The sequence below is a fragment of the Lutra lutra genome, chromosome 13, assembly GCF_902655055.1.
Source record: "Lutra lutra chromosome 13, mLutLut1.2, whole genome shotgun sequence".
NCBI lineage: Eukaryota > Metazoa > Chordata > Mammalia > Carnivora > Mustelidae > Lutra > Lutra lutra.
In genome coordinates this window covers 85597299-85619305 of record NC_062290.1, presented here as the reverse complement: position 1 = coordinate 85619305, position 22007 = coordinate 85597299, and the positions used below count along the sequence as shown (strand labels likewise).

The 22007-nt window shown below is 53.9% G+C and overlaps 3 protein-coding genes across 4 annotated transcripts; 1 reads left to right on the top strand and 2 right to left on the bottom strand.

The window, feature by feature from the left end:
* Positions 1 to 970: 970 nt before the first annotated feature.
* ARPC5L (actin related protein 2/3 complex subunit 5 like) lies at positions 971 to 8025 on the bottom strand. The gene is made up of 4 exons (XM_047700021.1): positions 7723 to 8025; positions 3558 to 3630; positions 2483 to 2659; positions 971 to 1517 (listed from the first exon to the last, which is right to left on the bottom strand). Exons 1-4 carry the CDS (start codon positions 7869 to 7871, stop codon positions 1455 to 1457), a joined length of 462 nt encoding a protein of 153 aa, XP_047555977.1. The 5' UTR covers positions 7872 to 8025; the 3' UTR covers positions 971 to 1454.
* A 4306-nt stretch (positions 8026 to 12331) lies between these two features.
* Positions 12332 to 16924, top strand: RPL35 (ribosomal protein L35). The gene is made up of 4 exons (XM_047700022.1): positions 12332 to 12461; positions 12887 to 13023; positions 14688 to 14769; positions 16744 to 16924. Exons 1-4 carry the CDS (start codon positions 12459 to 12461, stop codon positions 16891 to 16893), a joined length of 372 nt encoding a protein of 123 aa, XP_047555978.1. The 5' UTR covers positions 12332 to 12458; the 3' UTR covers positions 16894 to 16924.
* A 117-nt stretch (positions 16925 to 17041) lies between these two features.
* Positions 17042 to 21485, bottom strand: WDR38 (WD repeat domain 38). 2 transcript variants are annotated; one of them, XM_047700018.1, is made up of 9 exons: positions 21212 to 21482; positions 20573 to 20693; positions 19348 to 19464; positions 19147 to 19244; positions 18755 to 18835; positions 18419 to 18550; positions 18190 to 18339; positions 17404 to 17451; positions 17042 to 17296 (listed from the first exon to the last, which is right to left on the bottom strand). In XM_047700018.1, exons 1-9 carry the CDS (start codon positions 21278 to 21280, stop codon positions 17222 to 17224), a joined length of 891 nt encoding a protein of 296 aa, XP_047555974.1. In that variant the 5' UTR covers positions 21281 to 21482; the 3' UTR covers positions 17042 to 17221. The 2 variants fall into 2 exon arrangements, with proteins under 2 accessions (XP_047555974.1, XP_047555976.1); XM_047700020.1 differs by lacking the exon at positions 18190 to 18339 and having other exon boundaries at positions 17066 to 17296; positions 21212 to 21485.
* Positions 21486 to 22007: the final 522 nt, after the last annotated feature.

The following is a 22007-nucleotide window of genomic DNA, read 5'->3' as shown; positions in this document are numbered from 1 at the left end:
TGGTGTATCAGTATTTGACTAAGGAAATTTTAGTGCTTTGTGTCTCCGAGGCGAATTTCCTGGACTATGGAACAGACCTTCCAGTTTGGTGAGCAGAGGTGTGGGGAGAGCAGCGAGCTTGGAGAGCATGGAAGCTCTGTGTCCTTTCCCCTTACGTTCCCAAGTGCGTCTCTTGCATCTGGCTGTTGCTGTAAGTACAGAAAGGGGAGCGAGGGGAGATGGCTATAGAACATTTGTCTTTCAGAAAGCACTCCCACCCCGGATTTAGGTAAATATATGTGACTTAATGAAGGCAGCAGCCTAGTCCTACCTCTCAGGAATGGTGGAGGTTCTGCAGATGAATTGGAAGGATTGTGTCCCTTTGGTCAAGGTCTTCTCTCCGAGAACCACATCAGTGGGGTCCCTTAACAGAATGCAGACTGCGGTTCCATGTGCTTAGAAGGTTACAAACACATCCTGCTCTTCAAAGCAGCTGGCTGTTAGTGGTTATGGGAACAAAATGTTCCTTTTGTATCTATAGGCTGATGGTACCTGTTTCTGGCTTTTAATCCTTTGAAAAAAATTTGTCGTCATTTTGGTAAGGGTGTTCCTGCCACAGAGCCCCAGCCAGTGTCAGGAGATGGTGACCAGGCCCTTCCGGGGCACGCGCCCAAGATTCCACATGTAGTCACACAAACTAAAGACTTTAAAAGCCTAGATCAATGATTGAATGTTTGGTACTTTATTAAATAAGCTTCAAAATTACATACAAATCAAAGGAGTAAAACCAATAAATAGTTGTCCGCCAAACTCTGTCCCACAGTAGCCCGCAGCACGGAGCCCAGGCCGGAGGTACTGCGGCAGCAAGAGGGCCGGACGCCACGCTCACTCCCCAGGACCGGCTCTGCGGGGCACGCCCACCCCCACATCAGTCTCATTCATTACCGTCCCATTCCGTACTCACTTTACATACATGAAACACACCGCAAAGTACATACTAATAAGCCAAGAGCTTTATTGATGCAGCAGGCACTTTACAATGAATCCAAGAGAGCCCGTCTTCTCTGGGGAGACGGGGCGTCTGTACAAACCCTCGAAGTTTTACTACTTCAAAAAAACAAGCTCTCCCTTTGACCACAGCCCTTGGATCTGTACCTGCCTAGATCGTCCCTCCCCCACGTGAAACAGGCAGAGCACACAGGTACACCCGACCAACGCCGGCCAGCCGCTCTGGTAGACAGTTACGTCAGTTCTGTGTTACTCGTGGACAAAGGCATAGACTATCAGATCCTGCAAAGGATTTAGGAAACAGACGAGTTCTCCCTCCACCTTGAAAATAAAATACACTTCAGCGGATGCACGTCCTGAAATACTTTAGTTGGAAGTTCCTAAGAAGATGGTCCACTGGCAATCCCTTCTTCGTCAGCCTGTGCATCCAAAATTCTTCTCAAGGTAACATGAGTCCTTTTATTTTTTTAAACAGTCTTTCTTGCTGTAAGAACTCTTATAATGGAGCCTAGTCCTCCTACTGCTAAGGCCTGTGGGGGCAGGAAAAGGAAAGGAGTCAAATGAGACCTGGCTGACCCAGGGGGAGCCCGGCTTGCTGGGGGACATGGGACCCATCACAGCTGCCTCCCCGAGCCCTCCTTAGAAATGCCAACAGGGCTCAACACCAAGTCACCTTAAAGGGACCAAAGTGCCTGGCCTCCACAACAGGCACACGGCTTGCTCAGTCCCTAAGTAGCACAGCCACCACCCCCTCCCCAAGCCCTAGTCACCTTCTGGCTGAGCAGGCCCAGCATGCCCAGCAACACGACCAAAGGCCACTGCAGCCCAGCACCGAGGCTGCCCAAGCGGCTGACCCCTCCGAACTCAACAGAGCCTCTGGGGAAGGGCATGGCGTCAGCAGTAGCCTGGCGTGCGATCGTGACGAGCAACTCCCCGTAGCTCCACAAGGGGGAAGCTGGCTGGATGAAAGGCCTTGCTCTTGTACCGACCTGAGCAGAGGACAGGCACAGCTCTTCGCGCCTCCGGTGGCTGAAAGCCCTATTCAGTGAACATCCAGGTTTCTGCCACTGCCCCCTCTGACCTGGTGAGGCCGAGGCCAGAGCAGGAAGCCCTGAGAGTCCACTGGAGGGCTCAGCCTGCGTTCCACTCCTGTGACCTGCCATGCCCCCGCCACCCACCACCACAGAGAAGCTGCCTCCCTCCCACCTGGGACTCCCTGTCTGTCTCACCATGCCACGTCACCTGTCCCCAGGACATGCCTGGCACAAATCAGCAGCTAAAGCAATTGGAACTCCCAGAACCAGTGAACCCCTACCAGGTGCTGCCACGGGAGAAGCGACCAGACGTCCCTGGTTGTTTAAGGTGTAGCCCCTTACTCTCCAACGCCTAGCGCACTGTCCTGTGTCTGTCTCGGAACCTCTGGCCTCCTGACGTGAACCCCGGGGCAGGGGCCAGGCGGGCACAGGCCACCTGTGCGGGCAGTGTGCTCACGTACCTTTTCATGCCACTGGAGTAACACTGCGCTGCTGTTTTCTGTGGGCTTCTCAAAGCCTTTATAAATGTACTTCATTAGCAAGTCAATGCCATTTCTGTCCAGCGACTGGACGGCCTGCTCAATTTCACTGCTCTTAAAGTTCGTGAGCACTTTCAGCACCACGCCCTGGGCTCGTTCCTGTGAAGCACACAGAAAGGGAGTGACGCCCGGAGCCTAAGCCCAGGCGCACCCACGTCCTCCCAGACAGGCACAGAAAGGCCGAACCCAGTGGTCAGAACTCTTAGAAACGCTGCCCCGTTTCTCGTTTGTCTGGGACGGTTACGGCGTTAAGTGGCCGTAAGTTATTCCTTCTCTGGGGGAGAGTAAGTGGTCTACGGGAGAGAAGCGTCCCTGCTCCTGAGGACACCTGCGAGGCTCAGGCTCCCCAAGATCCCAACCGTGGAGGTCGATTTTGTTAACAGGTCCAAGAAGAGCTGCAGCTCCCCTCCGCATTCACCCCAGTAAGGGGGGCCGCTCCCCTCCACCTGAGAGCGGCAGCCGTGGCTTACGCCAAGATGCTATCACAAGACAGCAAAACCCCCGCTTCAGAGAGAGCCCTTTCCCTGGAGCAAACTTTCGACAGCTTCTAAACAGTCGTGATCGTATCTTCTCAACTTTTGAAAAGGCAGGAAATCATAAAAGCACTAAATATCCTTAGGCAAGTAAAGCCTATTCGACAACCTTGAAAGCCAAACCACTGCTAAGTCCCACGGGGCAAGCTAATCTATAGTTTTGCTAAGCAGCAAGGGCTGGGTCGACTTCTCGCCCCAGGAAGCCCTGGGGAGGCGTGACCGATTCTTTGGGGAGCCTCTACTATAAAGGCAGACAGGCCTGATGGCAGGAGTGCCAGGAGGCTGCCATGGAAGCACTGCCCAGCGCCAACTCACTCCCTCAGGAGAGCCTCGCTGAGGCGGACGCACAACAGACGCCTGTGTGGAGCCCCGCGGAGCCCTCACTCAGCTGGGGACACAGTCAGTCACGGTCACCGCCCTGGGCCCGGCAGCACCCGGCAAAGCCACAGCTGCACCCCCTTTACCTTCACGGCCTGATTCTTGGTGTTGACGGGAGAGTTCCGCAAGGCAGCGTGGAAGGCCCGAAGCATGTCCCCTGTGCATCACCACCGGTTAAGGACGGTTCAGCTCAAGCATGCCCACGCTTTTCTTAACAAACTCATTTCAAAAACAGCTTGAGAGAGAGGACTCAAACGACATCCACGTGCCCCCTCCCCTGCGCCCCACTGCAGATGTCAGGTGTGGCCAGAGCCCAGTGAGAGAGCAGCCTGTAGCTCCCCAGAGCCACACCTAGAGCAGAGGGCCCCCCTACTGTGCAAGGCCCCTCCTTCTGCCGCCCCCAAAACGCATTTGGACACTCCTTCCCTCCCACCCTAGAAGGCAGGAGCAGAGCAAGTGCCCTCTCGGGGTGACCCGCGATAGAGGCTGACTGAGCCCACTGGCACCTGCTCGGTCCTAGGCACCGGGTCTGCCCTGGGGCTCCTCACCACGCTGATGCGAGGCTGGCCCTCCCACTTGTTCGTTCTCAAAAGGGAAGGACGAAGGCACAAATGGAGATCTCCTAACGCTTAATCCAAAGTTTTATCGATGCCACTGCTAAAGAAATTAAGATGTCCTAAAATTGCTATCTTTCAAGACCCACCCGGGTCTGTGACATCCCAACTATTACTAGAAGGGAGATTTATTAATCTAAAAGTTTTTCCCCAAAATACAAGTCAATCCCCACTTCCCTCAGCCTCAGTTGCAATCCTGACACATTCTTTGCTGAGGTCTGAATGCACAGCACTGACAAGAAAATGACAATCTGGGTTAGGTCCCCAAAGGTGACACCTATTTTAAACTGAATTACATCAGCCAACTTTCATTTCCTCATCTGAAACACTGGCTTCAGCCAAAAAGCTTCAAAAATAGAACAAGGAATGGCTTCTGCCCAATCAGGTCTCTACTCCTGGTTGCGCAGCGATACCTACGTGTGAACGGAGCCTCCGGAGCAAAGCCCCGTCCCTTCCTCCCTCCTGTGGGTTCCATCCTGACCGTTCTGGGCCCACACCACCCAACGGCCACACCCACTGAGCTCCCCACCCCCTGCCGGGCCGATCCACCTTCTACAATGGAGAGGCAGCCCAGCCCCTGTCGCTGCTGCCTTTGGAACTCCTTCTCCTCGGCCAGGCAAGGGCCAGTCTGGTATCAGCCACTGATAACTTCTACCTTGGCACTGTTTTCGGATTTGGCGTCCCAGAGCAATATGCAGAGTCTCAGCGGCTTAGTGGGAAACGGAGGCGGCTCTCTCGGCGAACCAGCGTGGCTGGCAAACACAATCTTCGAGGGATGGATGGGGAAGGGTAGGGTCCCTAGTCCACGGGGGCAAAAAGTCACTGCTTTAGTTACCTCGGTAGTGCCAGTCTACCAAGCATTCGCCATAGGTGTTGATGGATACAGGCCCTTTAGCAGCTTGGGGAGAACCGGGGAGCAGGGGGTGCACAGCATGCGTCAGGCTGGACCCCAGGTTCAGCTTACAGAACATGCTGTGGAGGCTGGGGACCGCTGCCCCTCATCTCTAGGTCAGGGTTTCTCAACCACAGCGCTTTTCACATTACAGACCACACGGCCGGCGTGAAGTCTGTCCTGTGCGCTCACTGCACTGTATTTAGCAGCAACCCTGGCCTCTGCCCACTAGATCCCAGCAGCGTCCCCCAAGTCGGGACAATCAAAATGTCTCCAAACAGTGCCAGATTTCTTCAGGAGGAGGAGAGAGTGCAAAATTATTCAAAACCACTGCTTTGGACACATCCCTGTTCCTGAGACCAGAAGGTTCTTCAGTAAGGAAGAAAAGGAATGGATATTTAATTAAACTCCCTACAAGGTCTCCGCCCCCTGTGCCAGGTGCTTTCACATGTCATCTCAATACTGCTACCAACACTCCGGGACAAGAGTCCTTATTCTCATTTGAAAGGCAATGAATCTGAGGCTCAGAGAAGGAAAATGACTTCCCCAATGTCAAAAAGGTAAGCTGTCCAGCTAGCGTTCAAATCCAAGTGTGCCCAACTCCAAAGCTAAACTCTCTACCAAATCCCCTACTGTCGTTCTACCCAAAGACCCAAACTACAGCAGTCCAGGACACTTGCTGCATGCCCAGCACTGTGAAGCCTCTGCAAGGTTGTTGTGATGCTCCCACGGAACCTGTAAGGGCAGCCTTGTTCCCCTCCTGTTCACAGGAGAGGATGCTGAGGTTCAGACAGGGTATGAGGTCACACAACTATAGCACAACAGAGTTAGGTCTGCATGGATACATGGCCCATGTTCTAGTTCATCGGAGTGATTTCCTACCATGACTCAATTCCCTATAGGACAGTAAGACAGGCCTCCTCCTCCCTACCTTCCCCCACTCCAATTAATCAATCTCTATCCCTAATCCTCTGGCCTCTGTTCTAAGCTCCTAGCAGCCTACTCTATAGTTTAAATTCGGTGATCTAATGTAAGTCCAATTCCTGGCACATGGTAGAGACTCAGAAAATACCAGTTCCTTCCTCCTCCCTCCCTGGGCTCCACACGTGCCAGAATTTCAGTTCTCGTTGTTAACCTCCCTTTCCCCAATCCCGAGGTAGACAGTCTATGGTAACAAGGTTTCTGACACTGTCACTAGTGGAGAAACGGCCACCAACTCGATGTGCTAAACCTCAGCCTCCAATTAGCCTCAAGGAACCTGTCATTAGTCAGGGGGTGTACCAAGAGATGACCTTCAACAAGGATCTGTAGCACCAGGACCAAGACAGCAGATAACCAGACTCTGTTCTCCCCATCTGGGGATGGTCCTGGCCACAGACCCAACCCTGGAGCCTTTTTGGTACTGCTTGCCCATAAGCCACGTCCTGCACCAGACTGCAGAATCAATCTTCCCTCGTGAGGGTCCTTCTCATGACCCCATTTCATCAATGGGGTAAGCAGGGTGGTCCTGATGGGGCAGGAAATACAAGGTTGAATCCCCACCTTTGAAAGCACATTCCTGTTCAAACAAAGTCTGGTTTTTGTTTCAAAGGCACACTGGAGGAACCCCGCAGGGCTCCTCCCTAAGGTAGTCCTCGGGCCTGCCTTCCCAAGGTGAGTCAACTGATTAAACACCCAGAACCTGATTTATATACAGCATGAGCCTCCAACCCTGCCCTGGCAAGTGCGGGGGAGGGGCAGGCACTTCCTGTAACACCATTTGAATAGAGAAAAATCCTTCCTGTGAGAATAAGTTAGTTTCCTGTGCTCAAACTGCTAAGGGACCAAGGCAGGCTGTGACAACCACCTCTATTTTTAATCCTGTTTTCTAAATGCCTGCCTTATGCGGCCACAAGAATAGTCATTTCCAGTCATGAGGTTCTACTTTTACATTTCACTTGGTGCTGTCTGGATTTTCTTAGCTCTCAACTACTAGTTCTTCGCGGCTTCCCGCACAAGAAGGCTATTTCAGGGAGGGAGCCAAAAGTGACTTCTTGAACGTGGCTGAGACCATCAAGCTCCACAGCCCAGGGTGTTCACAGGAAACCGAGAACAGGTGAAAAAGAGTGGCATTAAACGGGAGGTCAGACTCCTTCTGGGGTGGGAGGTGCACAATCTCTCATCTCAGGGCTGGACTAAGGCTCCAGCCTTCGCTCCCCCTTGGTTCCTTTCTACCCCTCAGCCATCCACCCACCGACCTTCATGTGCTGCTGCAAGCCGGCCCAAGAGGACTGTGCCCGGGAGCCTTCTAGGCCGCTCAATTACTCAGCGGGGCTCACCTCGGCCCCTCCCGCCCATCTAGCTCGAGAATGGCCCCATTTCCTGAAAGGGAGGGATGGAGTGAAGAGGAGCCAAACGCACAGTCTGAGGGGATAAGGAGACAGAGGGGGAGAAAAGAGGGCAGGCCTCGCGGTAGGGTGAGGAGCCTGCGGGGAGGCCAGGGTGTCGGGCGTGCTTCTGGGGCTGGTGAGCCGGCGGGTCCAACCGGGGCTAGGCGCCGCGCTGAGGGAGGATCGGTGGAGCCCGGGACAAGGGGAGTGGGAAGACCGGGTGAGAGGAAAGGGGGGATACCCGCAGTAAGGGAACCTGGCCCGAGGGGGACCGGATGGGAAGGGACTTGGGAGACGGACCTCAGGGCCCCGGGGGTGAGAGGAGTACGGAGACCGGCCTGAGGGGCGCCCGGGCCGCCGCGCTGGGTAAGGATATTGCCGCAGAAGGCCGTCCACCTCGCTAGGGTCCGGGCCTGGCTCGCCCGCCGCCGCCGCCGCCTCCTCCTGCTCGTCCACGAATTTGTTCTCGTCAAATTCGTCGATGTCCACCCGACGGAAGCGCGAGGACAGCGTGTTCCGGGCCATGGCGGGGACTCGGCGCCCGCTCAGCCCACTCCGCTCGGGGTCCGACCTCGGCTCTACCCAGCTCGGCACCGGCTCAGGCTCGGGGGCGGGAAGCGGCCGACCGGCGCCTCCTCCACCTCCTCCGCGCGCAGACGCCGCCGCCCGCCCACTTCCGGGCTACGCCGGAACCGGAAGTTCCGGTGGGCGGGAGGGGCGGGGCCTGGGGGAGTGGCTGGCAGCACTGGAGAATCCGCCTGATAATCAGCCTGACGGCGCCCAGTCGGACCCTCGTCTTTGGGAAACCTCATTCTTGCGGTCTGAGGAGCGGGCACTCTGTCCCCGCGCAGGCCGAGCATCGTGGACATCATAACTGCGCTCAGCTTCCCTCCTGAATCCGAGGAGCTCCTGGTACTGGCAGGGACCTGCGCCGACACAGCCGCGGACCCGGTGGGTCATTGCCCAGATTGAGGGTGCACGGGCCCCCAGGAGAAAGCTCCCGGCTCTGCTTGTCGAGTGCTGGGCAGACTTCTTTGAGAAAATAATCTTCGAGCTGAAGCCTGAGTAGTTCTTACAGCTCCAGGAGTGACGGGGTGTGGGACCTTAATTCTCGGATCTTAGGAAACTTGAACGCCACCACAGACCTCGGAGGAAGTTGCCTCTGCCTTGTACACAGTGACTTTATTGTTAACGGACTGGGAGACTTTAAAGACGTTTAGAGTGTATCCAAAGTGCTGACAACACAAAATATTCGGTTTTGGACCCGCGAGTGTAGTGGTCACCTGGACCTGGCGGGTCGGGGGGCGGGGAGAGGAAGATGACCCCGTGGTCACCAACCTAACGGAAAGGGCAAAGTCCTGCGGGTTAAGAAGTCAGTTCTGGCTGGAGAGGCATATCCTGGTGGGAAACCGAATCCCCAGAGCTTGAGATGGGGAATGATGGGAGTGAGGGGACTAAGGGCAGAGTCAAGGACGACTCTAGTGCCAGGATTGAGTGCCTGCATAGTTGCTCGAGGGATTCTTTTTTTTTTTTTTTAAGAGTTTATTTATTTATTTGACAGATGGAGATCACAAGTAGGCAGAGAGGCAGGCACAGAGAGAGGAGGGGAAGCAGGCTCCCCGCTGAGCAGAGAGCCTGATGTGGGGCTGGATCCCAGGACTCTGGGATCATGACCTGAGCTGAAGGCAGAGGCTTTAACCCACTGAGCCACCCAGGTGCCCCTGCTGGAGGGATTCTGTTAATAGGCCTTAACCTTAGATTAAATTGGGTCTTTTTTTCCTACAATTGTACTTTTTTTTTTTTTTAAGATTTTGTTTTTAAGTAATCTCTACCCCCCAGCGTGGGGCTGGAAATTACAGCCCCAGGATCAAGAGTCACTTGGTCTACTGACAGAGCCAGCCAGGTGCCTCTAATTGTACTTTGGCCTTTAATAAAGGCCAATAGTTACTGAAATATGACTCGTTTTTATTGTCCCAAATACTTTCCACTGAATTGTGTCTACAGATAAAAAAATATTGCCAGATTATGATGCTACCTAATCTTGGGGGCTAAAGATACAGACTCTTAGCTGGGAAGTAGGTGCTGAGTAAAAGTCTCAGGGGTCCTAGAAACAAAGCCCACCTGCCTTTCAGCTCCATTTCTTGAAAGAGATCTTTATGACTCAGGCAGGCTACAAGACAGCAGAAATTGATAATCCCCAGAACTTCCTGGTCAGAAGGAACTTTAAACCAGAAATGCTGGCATGCCAGGGTGGCTCAGTTAACCAGCTGGCTGCCTTTGGCTCAGGTTGGGATCCAGCCCTGCACTGGGCTCCCTGCTCAGCAGAGAGCCTGCTTCTCCCTCTCCCTCTGCTCGCTGCTCTGCCTACTTGTGCTGTCAAATAAATACATAAAATCTTTTAAAAAATAAAAAATAAATAAACCAGAAATACCCATTTTACAAGTAAGGATATAGCCTGTTCTGGTGAGAGCAATAATGACCCTACTTATGACTGTGGATCTCCCAGCCATGGAGGTAGAATTTTAAAAGTCTATGTCAGGGATGACTGCATGCTGAGGGTAATAAAACCACACAGTGCCTGGCAGTACATTAGATAAAATGGTCAAGAGAGAGGTCCCTGAGGGGCACCTGGGTGGCTCAGTGGGTTAAGCCTCTACCTTCAGCTCAGGTCATAATCTCAGGGTCCTGGGTTTGAGCCCCACGTCGGGCTCTCTGCTCAGTGGAGAGCCTGTTTCTCCCTCTCTCTCTCTCTCTGCCTGCTTGTGATCTCTGTCTGTCAAATAAATAATAAAATCTTTAAAAAGAGAGAGAGAGGGTTCCCTGAGGAGGTGACAATGATCAGGGACCTGAAAGAAGTGGAGGGAGCGAAGCAAAAGCAAAGAGATTGGGCTGACCTGGTATATTCAAGACACAAAAAGGTCATCCTGGAGTGCAAGAGTGAAAAGAGATGAGATGGAAGTGGGCTATAAAGAGGGTGCTGTAAGGTTCTGTAGGCTGAGGAAAGGATGTGGTCTACCTCATGGGACAACACTGGAAATTCCAGGCAGTGACATGAGCTGACTTAAGTTTGAAAAGGGTCCCTTTAACAGCTGTCTTGAGAATATATGAGAATATAAGCCAATAGTAGAGAGACAGTTTAAAAGGTAACACCAGGAATGCTTGGGTGGCTCAGTTTGCTAAGCAGCTGCCTTCTGCTTGGGTCATGATGACAGGGTCCTGGGATCGAGTCCCACATCAGGCTCAGCGGGGAGCCTGATTCTCCCTCTGCCATCTGCTCCCCCTGCTTCTGCTCTCTCTCTCTCTCTCTGACAAATAAAATCTTTTAAAAAAGTAAATAAAAGGTGACATCATCAGTCTAGGTGACAGGCAATGATAACTTAGGCCAGGCAGTTGGCATTAAGAGTGGTGGGAATATGTTGAGTTATTTTGAAAGCAGAGGTTGCAGAATTTACTGGTGTGCTGGATATGGCATTGTGAGAGAAAACGGGAGTCACAGATAACTTCCAAGTTTAGAAAGATGTGCACAGTCATTAGCTCTAAAAGAACTATAAACATTTGGAAAGTATGACAGCAAAGTCTCTGCACCATTCAACTTCCTTTTAAGACTAATACATGCCAGGATTGCCCTCTGTCTGCCCTCTCTTCCCCATACCCATCCACTTCTTGGAAGCCTGCCTCACGATGGTCTGTAGCAAGGCTCATTAATTCATTCATCCAACAAGCATCCATGTGTTGGGACTGGAAACTAGATAAATAAATCAGATGTCAGCCATGGTTCTACCAGGGAACTTCCAGGCTGGCTGTGGAGACAGACACATAAACATTTAACTCAGGATATTTGGGGCTAAAGAGAGGATTGCCCGGAAAGCTTGGGACATGGGGCACTTGGCTGGCTCAGTTGGAAGAGCACTACTCTTGATCTCAGGGTCGAGAGTTTGAGCACCATGAAAGATGCAGAAACTACTAAAAATAAATAAAGGACAACAAAAGAAAAAGTTTGGGACAAAAGGGAAGTAGTATCCCCATTTAGTCCGATGGGCTAAGTACCATTTATAGAGCCCCATAAGGGAATGGAAGGCTTACTGGAACTTGACAGCAACAAGGGGGCAACCTGGCTTTCACTAAGCTCTAAGGTGTTGGTGCATCCTTGTTTACAGCAATGAAGTGACACTAGAGAGATTCGTGCTTGCTGGTTGAGGCAACAATGAAACTGCTCAGTCAGAAAGCCTGAACACCTTCCCTGCTTTGTGAATTTTCCTTTAACTTTCAGCATTCATTCCACTGGGTACATTATGAACTCAAGCGTTCATTCCACTGGGTGCATTAATACCAATGACATTTTGAGTGACTGTTATACATTAGATCTTGTGCTCAGTTTTCCATGGTCCTAATCCTCAAAAATACCCGTTTCACAGGTGAGAAAACTGAGACTCAGAAAGGGGAAGGGATTTGCCAAGAGTCTCCGCGAGCACAAGGCAGCAGAGCAAAAATTTGAAACCGAACGGTTTCACTAAAACAAAGGCTCTGAATGCTCTTTCCCCTGCCACAAGCTGCCTCCACTAGAACGGTTTATGGAGTTGGGGGTACAGTTGTCTGATCCTGCCTCTCCCCGCCCACTTCGGATTTTAAAAATTCTTCCAAGGTAGAAGCCATGTTAATTCATCTTTGAAAACCCTCAACCCTCATCCCCTCCACCCCTAGGGCACTGGCGCCCAGCTCAGAGCAGCAGACTGCGCGTCCTGCAAGGTCTACCGAATGAATGAATGAACGAGTAAAGGACTAAAGGGAGGAATTCGAGTCCTCACTGTGCCATCTCCAGTAAGCAGCCGGTCACCCGGGCCTCGGTTTCCCCAAGCGCTCTGCTCAGGAGACGAGGCAGACCAGGGGAATCGCAGACTCGGCGCTCCTCCGGGCGGGGCTAAACCGGCTGCACCCAGGCGCTCCCGGAGGCGAGGCGGGTGGAGGCGTCAGGGGCGGAGCTAGGGTTCCCTCGCTGCGGAGCCATTGGCCGCACCCGCCGCCACCCGGCAGTAGTCGTGGAGGTCAGCCCCGCCCCTTCCTCTTTCCCTCGTCCCCTTTCCGGCGGCGGCGGCTGCGGCAGATCGTGCAGAAATGGTGAGGGCGGTGGAATCGGGTGCCATCCGCGCGCTGTGGGGCTCGGGTCCTGGGGTGGGGAGCTCGAGGTGAGCACTGGGGTCCCATCTGCCAGCCGGGCTTGTAAGGCGCCGTGCGGAGTGGCCTCGTGCCGCCACAGCCGGTCTCCCGCCCTCTCCCTTTGCTGGGTTGGGCCCGCGCTCCCGGCGCCTCCGTCTTCCAGTCTGCGGAATGGGGGTAGCGGCTCAGCCTCGCTGCAGACCTGGGTGAAGGCGGGCCCGCCGGGGCGTCGGTCACCCTGCCCAAGGCATGGCCTCGGCGAGGGAAGCTGGCCCTGGCGCGCCCTCCTGGGGCTGTCAGGCCAGGGAGGGTGGCTGCTGAGGGGGGATGGGGAGGGAGGCAGCCCTATTGGGTGGTGTTTGATCCACACCTGTACTTGCTTTCAGGCCAAGATTAAGGCTCGAGACCTTCGCGGCAAGAAGAAGGAGGAGCTGCTTAAACAGTTGGAAGACCTGAAGGTGGAGCTGTCCCAGCTGCGCGTCGCCAAAGTGACAGGCGGCGCGGCTTCCAAGCTCTCCAAGATGTGAGTGAAGGCCGGTTCTCTGGGTGTGGGGCACACCTGTTCACCCGAAGCATGTGTGGGTTTTCGAGGCTGTCTAAAGGCAGCGGCGGATTAGGTGATCATTGAGCGGACGCGTGGGTGGGAATGTCTTGTCCGTCCTACCAGCCTCCCCAGGCTCCCCTTGCTCGGACCCAGCCGCATGGGACACCAATGTCTGATTGACCTCTTGTCTGCCTTGGGCCATTTTGCCCTTCTGCCTGGAGTGCCCTTGCTCAGCTTCTCTGTGACGGGAGAAGGAACAGATTGTCCCTCCAGACCCTTTTTCAGGCTGCCTGGAAAAATCTGCCTGGACCCTTTTTTAACCACCTTCCACCAGCACTCGATTTTTTTCCCCCTCACTTGGTAGGTGGGTGCCTTGGGCCCACCCCTCCCTTGAGTTGTAGTTAACTTACTGATTTACAGGGATCAAGAATCAGGGCTTGTGGGGCGCCTGGGTGGCTCAGTGGCTTAAAGTCTCTGCCTTCGGCTCAGGTCACGATCCCAGGGTCCTGGAATCAAGCCCCACATCGGGCTTTCTGCTCAGCAGGGAGCCTGCTTCCACCCCCCCCCCCCCCCCCCCCCCGCCTGCTTCTCTGCCTACTTGTGATCTCTGTCAAGTAAAGAAATAAAATCCTTAAAAAAAAAAAAAAAAAAATCAGGGCTTGTGAAAGGGATGTGGGTTTGGAGACTGCTGAACTGGGCACACGTTTTCTTTTTTTTTTTTTTAAGATTTTTTTTATTTATTTGTCAGAGAGAGAGGGAGAGAGAGCAAGCACAGGCAGACAGAATGGCAGGCAGAGGCAGAGGGAGAAGCAGGCTCCCCACCAAGCAAGGAGCCTGATGTGGGACTCGATCCCAGGACTCTGGGATCATGACCTGAGCCGAAGGCAGCTGCTTAACCAACTGGGCCACCCAGGCGTCCCAGGGGGCACACGTTTTCTTTTGCCACATCCTACCTAACGTGTGCTGCCTCGCCACCCACTTTTTGTTTTGTTCTGTTTTGTGTTCATCTTCTATAAAATGGGCCCCCAACAACCAATCTCTGGTGCTGGGAGGGGGTTGGATGAGTTGGGGAACACACAGGTTGCGTGTTTACCAGCTGTTTAACCCAGTGGCTCTCTCTCATCCCCCACCAAGACCCCAATTCAGCATGACTCCCAGCCTGTTCCTGTGTTCCTCCTTTCCCCTCATCGCGTTTCTGCAATGTCAAATGTCTTGTTTTTCCCTCCCAAGTGGCCCCTCCTGTGACTCCTGAGTCTGGTCACACAGCTTGTGGCAGGATTTCCCATAGCTTATTCAGGTCGGCACTGGTTAGGTCTTCATAGCTCTGAGTCTGTGTGGCCTGGGGTGGAAGATCTTTCCTGATCTACCCTCCACTTCTCAATGAATACTTCATACATTCTCAGAACTCCTTCCCTGTCCTACTTGTCCCTACTTGTAAGATGCCCACCTCCTAGAGTCTTCGGGCCTTAACCCCCAAAACACAGGGTTAGGTACCTCCTGGGTGATTAGGGATGAGCTGGTGGGGAATCCCCCTGCCTCAGGACATCTGGTCAGGTCCTGAATAAGATGCCTTGGAAAGGAGGGAGGGGGGCGGCAGCATTGTATGTCTCCACCACCTTCACTGATGTCTCTGTGTTTTGCAGCCGAGTTGTTCGCAAATCCATCGCCCGTGTTCTCACAGTCATCAACCAGACGCAGAAAGAGAACCTCAGGAAATTCTACAAGGTGAGTCTGGGCTGGGGGAGTTAGATGCTTAGCTGCAGGCAGCAAAGTTTCAGCCCTCCCTTGGCCAGAAGGCTAGTATAAAGAGCTGCTGGGATGCATGGGAATGGGCTTTTTTGCTTCTTAACCAGCGTCTTGCCACTGGCATGGCTCGCAGACTGCATATCCTCAGGGCTGCAGTTGTCGGCATATCAACAGTGTGGTAAGAGTCTAGCTGGAGTTTGGGTTTGGAATTCATCCTCATCAGCTGAGTGGATTTGGGCAGTCTGTGAGGATTACCTTTAAATGTTTCAAATTGTTTTACCATCACTGTGTCAGTCACTTTCAAGCACCTGATACTCTCATTTTTCAGATGGGACCTCAAGGTGTAGAGAGGTTAAATTGCCCAGGTCACCTATGGTTAATGGAGTGATTGGGTCAGTGTTCCAAACCATGTCTTAGGGAGGGGTGGATTGAGTGCTTCTGGGAGATTTTTACCACCATTTTCTGATCTTGTCCATAATACTGGTGTTACCAGGGCTTAAGCAGTGAAGCAGAACCACTGAGAGACTTCATATGTGTGAATACATGCATCTGAGTTATTACAAAGAATTGGCCTTTGTGATCTTGGGGGCTAGCTAATAAGCAAGCCCAGAATCAGTAGGCCTGGCTGTCAGGAAGGGAAGTTCATGGCAGGCCAGGACTAAGACGACACAGGTTGAAGCTGCTGTTCTCAGGTGGGATTTCTTGGGGGGAGAACCTCTGCCCTGCATTAAAGGCCTTTGAGCTGATGGAAACAAGCCTGCTAAATCACCTGGGATGATCTCTCTCAAAGTTGGTTGAGGGGCTTTGAGTACATCTGCAAAATGGCTTCATGTCAACATCCCAGTTAGTGTTTGACTAGCTGGAGGCTTTCACTTGTCAAAAAAAGCCACCGTGTTGGGCCTAGGCTAGCTGCCTAGGGGGACTCTAGCATGTACTGTTGGGCGGGCGGTGGATGGGGGTTGCCGTCATCCCTGGATGTGTATATATTTGTGTGTGGGAGCGTCTTCCTGAGAATTGGGCTTGAAACTTTGATCAGGCTCTGTGGGCACCGCAGAGGTGGTTGTCAGGAAGAATTGTCTTCTTCCAGTGAGTGCAGCCCCTGCCAGGCAGCACTCAGGGTTGTAAAGATGAGGCCTCTGCCCTCTGGTAGTTCTGTCCCATAGACTTTCTGCGGTGCTCGAAATGCTCTGTGTCTGCACCGTCCGGTACAGTAACCTCTGGCCACCCACGGCTGTGGTGGCTGAAGACCTGGGTTTGTAATGTGGACCGTATGTGTGGCTAGTGCCTCGTCTGGTGGACAGCAGAGTTCTGAGGGCTCAGTCTGAAACGGATGAGGCCCTTGCCTGTGCTGTCGGTAATGGGGATATGGGTGGACAAAGACTTAGCTTCCAAACCCCCACTTCAGAGCTTACCCTCATCTGTGCAGCTGGTTTCTGCAGCTCTCTGCCCTGAGGCTGTCACCCCTGTCCTGTGCCTCTGTCTCTGAGCTATTCGCAGTTTCCAGAAAGCACCTGAGCTGCCATCCCTTGGAGGTTTTGTGCACGCTGTTTTCTCCCCCTTGGAAGTGGTATTCGCCAAATTGCTTGCTTTCCAGGCTGTTGCTGGTCATTAGGTGAAACCTTAATTTCTTTCCTCCTCCCCAGTGGTGGGCCCCCTGTTAGCTGTTCAGTCTTTCCCAGTGGGCTGGGAGCTCCTTGAGCAGGGACCAGGTCTGATTCACACTAAGGCAGCTCCCCCTACAGGGTCTCAGTCCCCTGCTGGGCTGGGTGTAGCACACCTCCTCACACACAGGTCTACAGAGTAACCTCCGCACCCCAGTGGCCTCCCTCAGTCACTTCCGGCATCCTCCCCATGCCCCCCAGCAGCTCAGTTCCAGCCTTAGGGGCTTCCTTTGCTGCCACAGTAGCCCCTAAACCCTGGTGCTCAGACTCCCCCTGCTCTCCGGTCACCCAGGGTAAGAAGTACAAGCCCCTGGATCTGCGGCCCAAGAAGACGCGTGCCATGCGCCGGCGGCTGAACAAGCACGAGGAGAACCTGAAGACCAAGAAGCAACAGCGGAAGGAGCGGCTATACCCGCTGCGGAAATATGCGGTCAAAGCCTGAGCGCTGGCGCCAATAAAACAGACAAACTGGCTGGTGTTGGTTTGTGTTTGCGGGCGTTTTGAGTAACCATGCTGGAGAGGCGGACTGCTGTGCCCCGGTGTGGGGCCGTGACAGTCCTGGCCGTGGGGATCTGGTGGGGGCTCCATTGTGGTTGGTTTGGGGGCTGTGGTGTGGAGGTGCGCTCACTGTCCTTTCATGAGTTCATTCTGCCAGGTTGCGCGTGCCCCAGGCAGGGAGAGGCAGGCTTAAGATCTGAGAGCCATCTGTGGTGATGTTACATCCCAGAGGCTCTGCGTGATTTGATAGAGCAGTGCACTTGGCGTCTTGCTTAGTCAGCAGCTCCAGACACTAAGAGTTTCCCATCTGGGGTGAAGGCGCAAGCATGGGCCACATCCAGGACTCCCTGCCAAAAGCATTTCGCTTTCAGGGTACATGTCCTGCCTGCCCCCAGCCTCCCCTGGCAGGCCTTTTACTACACCTTTGGGTGCTACGCCCACAGGCCTTACTTACCTTCAGGGTCTCAATGCATTTTCCTGTGTTGCAGTCCCAGACTTTGACCTGGAAATAAAAACAAGCAGAAGGGTGGGGAGACCTCACCCCGTAAGTCTGACGTCCTTGAAATCACTTTGGGGTGAGTCCTAGCCAACCTCTTAACCTTTTGGCATGGGTTTTGTTCTCTGAGGTGTATTTAACATGCTCAGCATATCTGATGTAAAAATTCAGGGCAGTGCAGTTTTCTTTTCCCTGAAGCTGTGATGAGTCTTAAAAATGTCAATGCCACGGGCAGCTGGGTGGTACAGTTGGTCAAGCCTTTGATTCTTGGTTTTGGCTCAGGTCATGATCTCAGTCATGAGTTTGAGCCCTGCATTGGGCTGAGCAGGGAGTCTGCTTAAGATATTCTCTGTCTCTCTCTCAGCTTCCGCCCCTCCCTGCTCCAGTACACACTCTCAAAGTGGGGAGGCACCAGGATGGCTTAGTGTGTTAAGCAACTGCCCTTGGCTCAGGTCATGATCCCGGGATCAGGCCCCACATTGGCCTTCTTCTCAGTGTGGGGAATCTGCTTCTCCAACTCTGGGCACTCTGAAAATCTCTAAAAAAGAAAAAGTCATTGCCACTAGCATTTGGGCCAGCACAAACCTTAGTGCCAGGCCATAGGTACAGAAGTGGTTGGCAGCTGGAACCCTCCCATTTAGGGCAAATAGGATATGGACATTTCTCAACTGCTGAGGGTTTTGCTAAAGGAAGATGTTGGGATAGGAGTTTGCCAGGAGGACGGGCCTGGTGGGGTGGGCTCACCATATGGGAGTAGCCAGCGCTGGCCAGCTGTGACTCATCAGGGGAGAAAGCTATGCTCTTCACCCAGGTAACATGGCCCTTGAGCTGAACAAGCAGGCTTCTGGTGGAGGGCTTCCAGATGTGGATAGTCTTATCCCAGGAGCCAGAAGCCTGGACAGCAGACAGCTCTAAGCCCATGGGTCTGGAGCCAGCAGGGGACCAGCCCAGAACCCAGGGAAACGCAGCTCACCAGGAGGCCAGATGCCGAGTAGCACAGGCAGCTGATGTTACCACTGTGGCCCTCCAGCTTGTGGGGGGAGATCACGGGGGTCTCCATCCGCAGGTCCCAGATGCAAATAGTGGAGTCCCAGGAGCCAGTGGCCTGCAGACATCTGCTGTGAGCATGAACCAGCTAACCTGCGCCCACCATTGTGCTTCCTAGCTAGCCAGACTCCAAGAAAGGCCTTATGAGCCCTGCTGAGTTTCCCATCTTACAGATGAGGAAACAGGCTCGGCCCCAGGTGGGAAAGCGGGTATGGGCTCCAGGTTCCTTGCGGTGGGCTTGGGCAGAGGTGGTGTGGCTCACCAGGAAGTCTGAGCTGGGTGCGAAGTCACTGCTCTGGATGGCGTCTGGGTGCCCTCCCAAGTGGCGCAGCATCTGGCCGGACTGCAGGAGAGGGAGAGCGCCCTGAGCCTTGGAGGGCAACCCAGAAGGCTTGTGCCAGATTCTAGGCCTCAGATGGGTCAGATCAGGCCCTCCTTGCGGGCTGCATGGGTAAGGTGATGACACAGGGTCTGGGGAGACTACCTGAGCCTTGAAAAGAGGAGACCAGGCCAGGTCAACTTCATGGGGAGATGGGTTGCCAGCTATGGGCCTGGGCAGTAGGGAAGATGGAACGACCTTTCTGGGGGCACTGTTGGGGCTGGGGTGTGTCTCCTCCTGGTCCCAGGTCCCGCTCTGGCCACCCTTCCACACACCTGCACTTCCCAGAGCATCACCCGCTTGTCCCAGCCGCCCGACGCCAGCTGCTTCGAGTCAGGGCTGAAGCTGACCGTCTCCACGCTCCGCTGGTGACCTGCAGACACGAAGTTGGAGAGGGGTCACGGTGGAACGGGACACAACAAGATCTAAAAAGGAACCCAGGCCTGGCTGCTTGGCTCCCGTCCCATCCCGCTTACCCTTTAGGACATGCAGACACTTAGCTTCTGCTGCATCCCACAGGCGGATGGTACAGTCACAGGAGGTAGTGGCAAAAAGGCGGCCATCAGGGGAGAAGCGGCAGAACTTCACGGGACCTGGGTAAGCAGCCATGGTCGGGGAACAGGGTGCCGCCCTCCACTTCCAGCCCTTGCTGGCCAGCCCCTGCTAATTTCTCCCAGCCTTCTCACCTGCTTGCCTTCGCACTCCCTTCTAACCCTCTCACCCTTCAGCTACCTGGCAAGCCAAGCTTCCATGGCTTCACCTAGAACACCCCAACCCTAATTTGCCCATTTGTAAAATCAATACCAAAAGCAAATGCAGGGACTTCCCAGTAACTTTTTGAGAGCTCACGCTGGGTTAAGAGTTCAGCGCTGGACTTCCTGTATTATTAGCGTTAGTCAGTCTGCCCTGTAATCCCCAGATTGTTTTCTTGTCTCAATAATAATTACAGTAGTTCTATCTACTGGGTCCTTACTAGGTGCTAGACACTTCGCTTGAATTATCTCGCCCCATAGGGTAGCAACTATCTCTAAAGAGAAGGAAATAGAGGCTCAGGTGACACAACTTATGATCTCAGTCAAAAAAAAGTTTCACATACATGAAACCTTGAGGGACATTATGCCAAGTGAAGTAAGTCACAAAGAGGAATACTGTATGATTCCACTTACACAAGGTACCTAGAGTAAATTCACTGAGACAAAGCGTGGTTGTCGCCAGGGTCTAAAACAATACCAATTGTTTAATGGGTATAGAGTTTACAGTTTGTAAGATGAAGAGTTCTGGAGACCAGTTGCATAACGAACATACTTAACACTACTGAACTGTGCATTTAAGAATGGTTAAGACGGTAAATATGTATATCTTTAAACAATTTTTAGAACAATAGTAGAGTTGGGGCACCTGGCTGGCTCAATCAGTAGAGCATGCGACTCTTGATCTCAGGGTCATGCGTTCCAGCCCCATGTTGGGTGTAGAGATTAAAATATTAAAAACAAACAAACAAAATAGGATCTGAGTCCAGGTCTGTTGGCATCAAAGTTCCCAGGGACCGTATCCTGTATCCTTTCCCTACTGCTCCAGCCCTGCCCAGACTGTCTTGTCCGAATGCCCAGGTCAGATGTCAGAGGTCACTATGATAGGCTCTACAGAATGCCAGACAGAACCACAGGCCTTCGCATCCACATCCAGCCTGAGGAGCCCCACCTGCATGGCCACTCAGCCTCCACAGCAGCTGCCCGCTCTGGGTCTCCCAGCCATACACACAGCCATCCTCAGATGCTGTCAGCAGCCTCTGGCCATCCGGAGAGAAGGCGGAGGAGTTGACCTGGAAGGAGAGCACAGAAGTAGCTCCTGCCTGGGGCAAGAAACACCTGTCAGCTTACCCTGACCTTAGACTCCAGGAACAGCCCCAAACGCTGCCCCAGGAACCCCGGGTGGGAGCTTGGACTTCAGGCTTCCCTCTACAACCAGAGCCCAGAATGCCAAAACCACGCTTGCAATCCGAGGCAAGAACTTGGAGCCCTCTCTAGAATTCTGTAAAACCTGAGCCCACAGCTCAGAGCCCTCACTGAAAGTAGAGGCTGGAGCCTTTTCTAGGAGCAGAGCCAAGAGCCCATTCTAGAGATGGACCCTAGACCTAGGAGTTGAAGACCTACTCTTAACCCATGAGTTCCCTTTAAAGCCAAAGTCAAAAGAACACTGGAGTCGGCCAAGAGTTTGAGCCCTCAAGAACCAGAGCTTAGAATCTGGAGCTGGGGGCCAGAGAACCCAAGGCAGAATCAGGAACCACTTTAGACCCAAAGACAGGAGCTGAGAGTCAGCAAGAGCCCTACTGGACCTCACCTCCCCACGGTGCCGGCTGAAGAATTTCACTCTCTCCACGGCCAGCGGCCCTGGGGCCCCGCTGTTCATGGGCCCCAGGCCTCCCGGCCCAGTGGGCTCTCTCCCAGGCGGGCGCTGGTCCCGCCTGCAGCCCTCACTTGGGACAGGGTAGAGGGGATGGGAGAAGTTGTGTACAAACGGTCTCCATGGCAATCAGGGCGGGGTGCGCAACCGCATCAGAGTCTCTGCGAAGCCAAGAGGACAGGTTGGGAGAGACGGCTCTCAGCTACTGGGAGGTGGGGCGCAACGGACAGAACCCCCGGGCGGCCCGGATTAGGGACTTCCACCCCGGCCACCACCGCCAGCCGGACCTTGGGCAGCTCGGATCGCGGGGCCAGACGACGCGCGCGGCGGCCGCTAGAGGGCATGCCAGCCCCAAACACTGCGTGCCTGAACCCGCGCGCAGAGGCGAGTCATTCGCCCAGGGCTCCCAGACCCCTTTGAGAGGAGCCAGTTTCCCCATGTGCGCAATGGGGTTGTACATCCCCGCCCCCCAGGGACTGCAGGCTTGAGCCAAGAGCAAGGCCTGGCAGGTGGGGTAGGTGCCCAGGAGAACCCACCCTGGTGCCAGGACCTCTTTCCTTCTGGAGTGTCCAGTACTGAGGCTGAACAGCTCCCATGGAGGGGGCTGGAACAGATACCCAGCTCTGCCCTGCCGAGTGTGTGTGTGTGTTGGGGGGGGGGGGGTCAGACGTAGTGTGTGTAAAGCACAGGGCATGAGAAAGTGGGGTCACTTGCTAACATCCTGGCTGCACAA

Bases quoted from the DNA above. Each gene is read 5' to 3' on its own strand.
- ARPC5L (XM_047700021.1), bottom strand. From the start codon at position 7,871: ATGGCCCGGAACACGCTGTCCTCGCGCTTCCGTCGGGTGGACATCGAC. The intron at 3,631-7,722 runs ATATCCTTACCC...GTGGTGATGCAC, and splicing joins GTGGACGGCCTTCTGCGGCA to AGGGGACATGCTTCGGGCCT. The intron at 1,518-2,482 runs GTACGTGAGCAC...CTGCCCCCACAG, and splicing joins TACTCCAGTGGCATGAAAAG to GCCTTAGCAGTAGGAGGACT.
- WDR38 (XM_047700018.1), bottom strand. From the start codon at position 21,280: ATGAACAGCGGGGCCCCAGGGCCGCTGGCCGTGGAGAGAGTGAAATTC. The intron at 20,694-21,211 runs GTGAGGTCCAGT...CTCTCCTTCCAG, and splicing joins TCAGCCGGCACCGTGGGGAG to GTCAACTCCTCCGCCTTCTC. The intron at 17,297-17,403 runs GTAAGTAAGGCC...TGCTTTTGGCAG, and splicing joins AATGCATTGAGACCCTGAAG to GGAGTCCTGGATGTGGCCCA.
- RPL35 (XM_047700022.1), top strand. The intron at 13,024-14,687 runs GTGAGTGAAGGC...TGTGTTTTGCAG, and splicing joins GCTTCCAAGCTCTCCAAGAT to CCGAGTTGTTCGCAAATCCA. The intron at 14,770-16,743 runs GTGAGTCTGGGC...CCGGTCACCCAG, and splicing joins ACCTCAGGAAATTCTACAAG to GGTAAGAAGTACAAGCCCCT.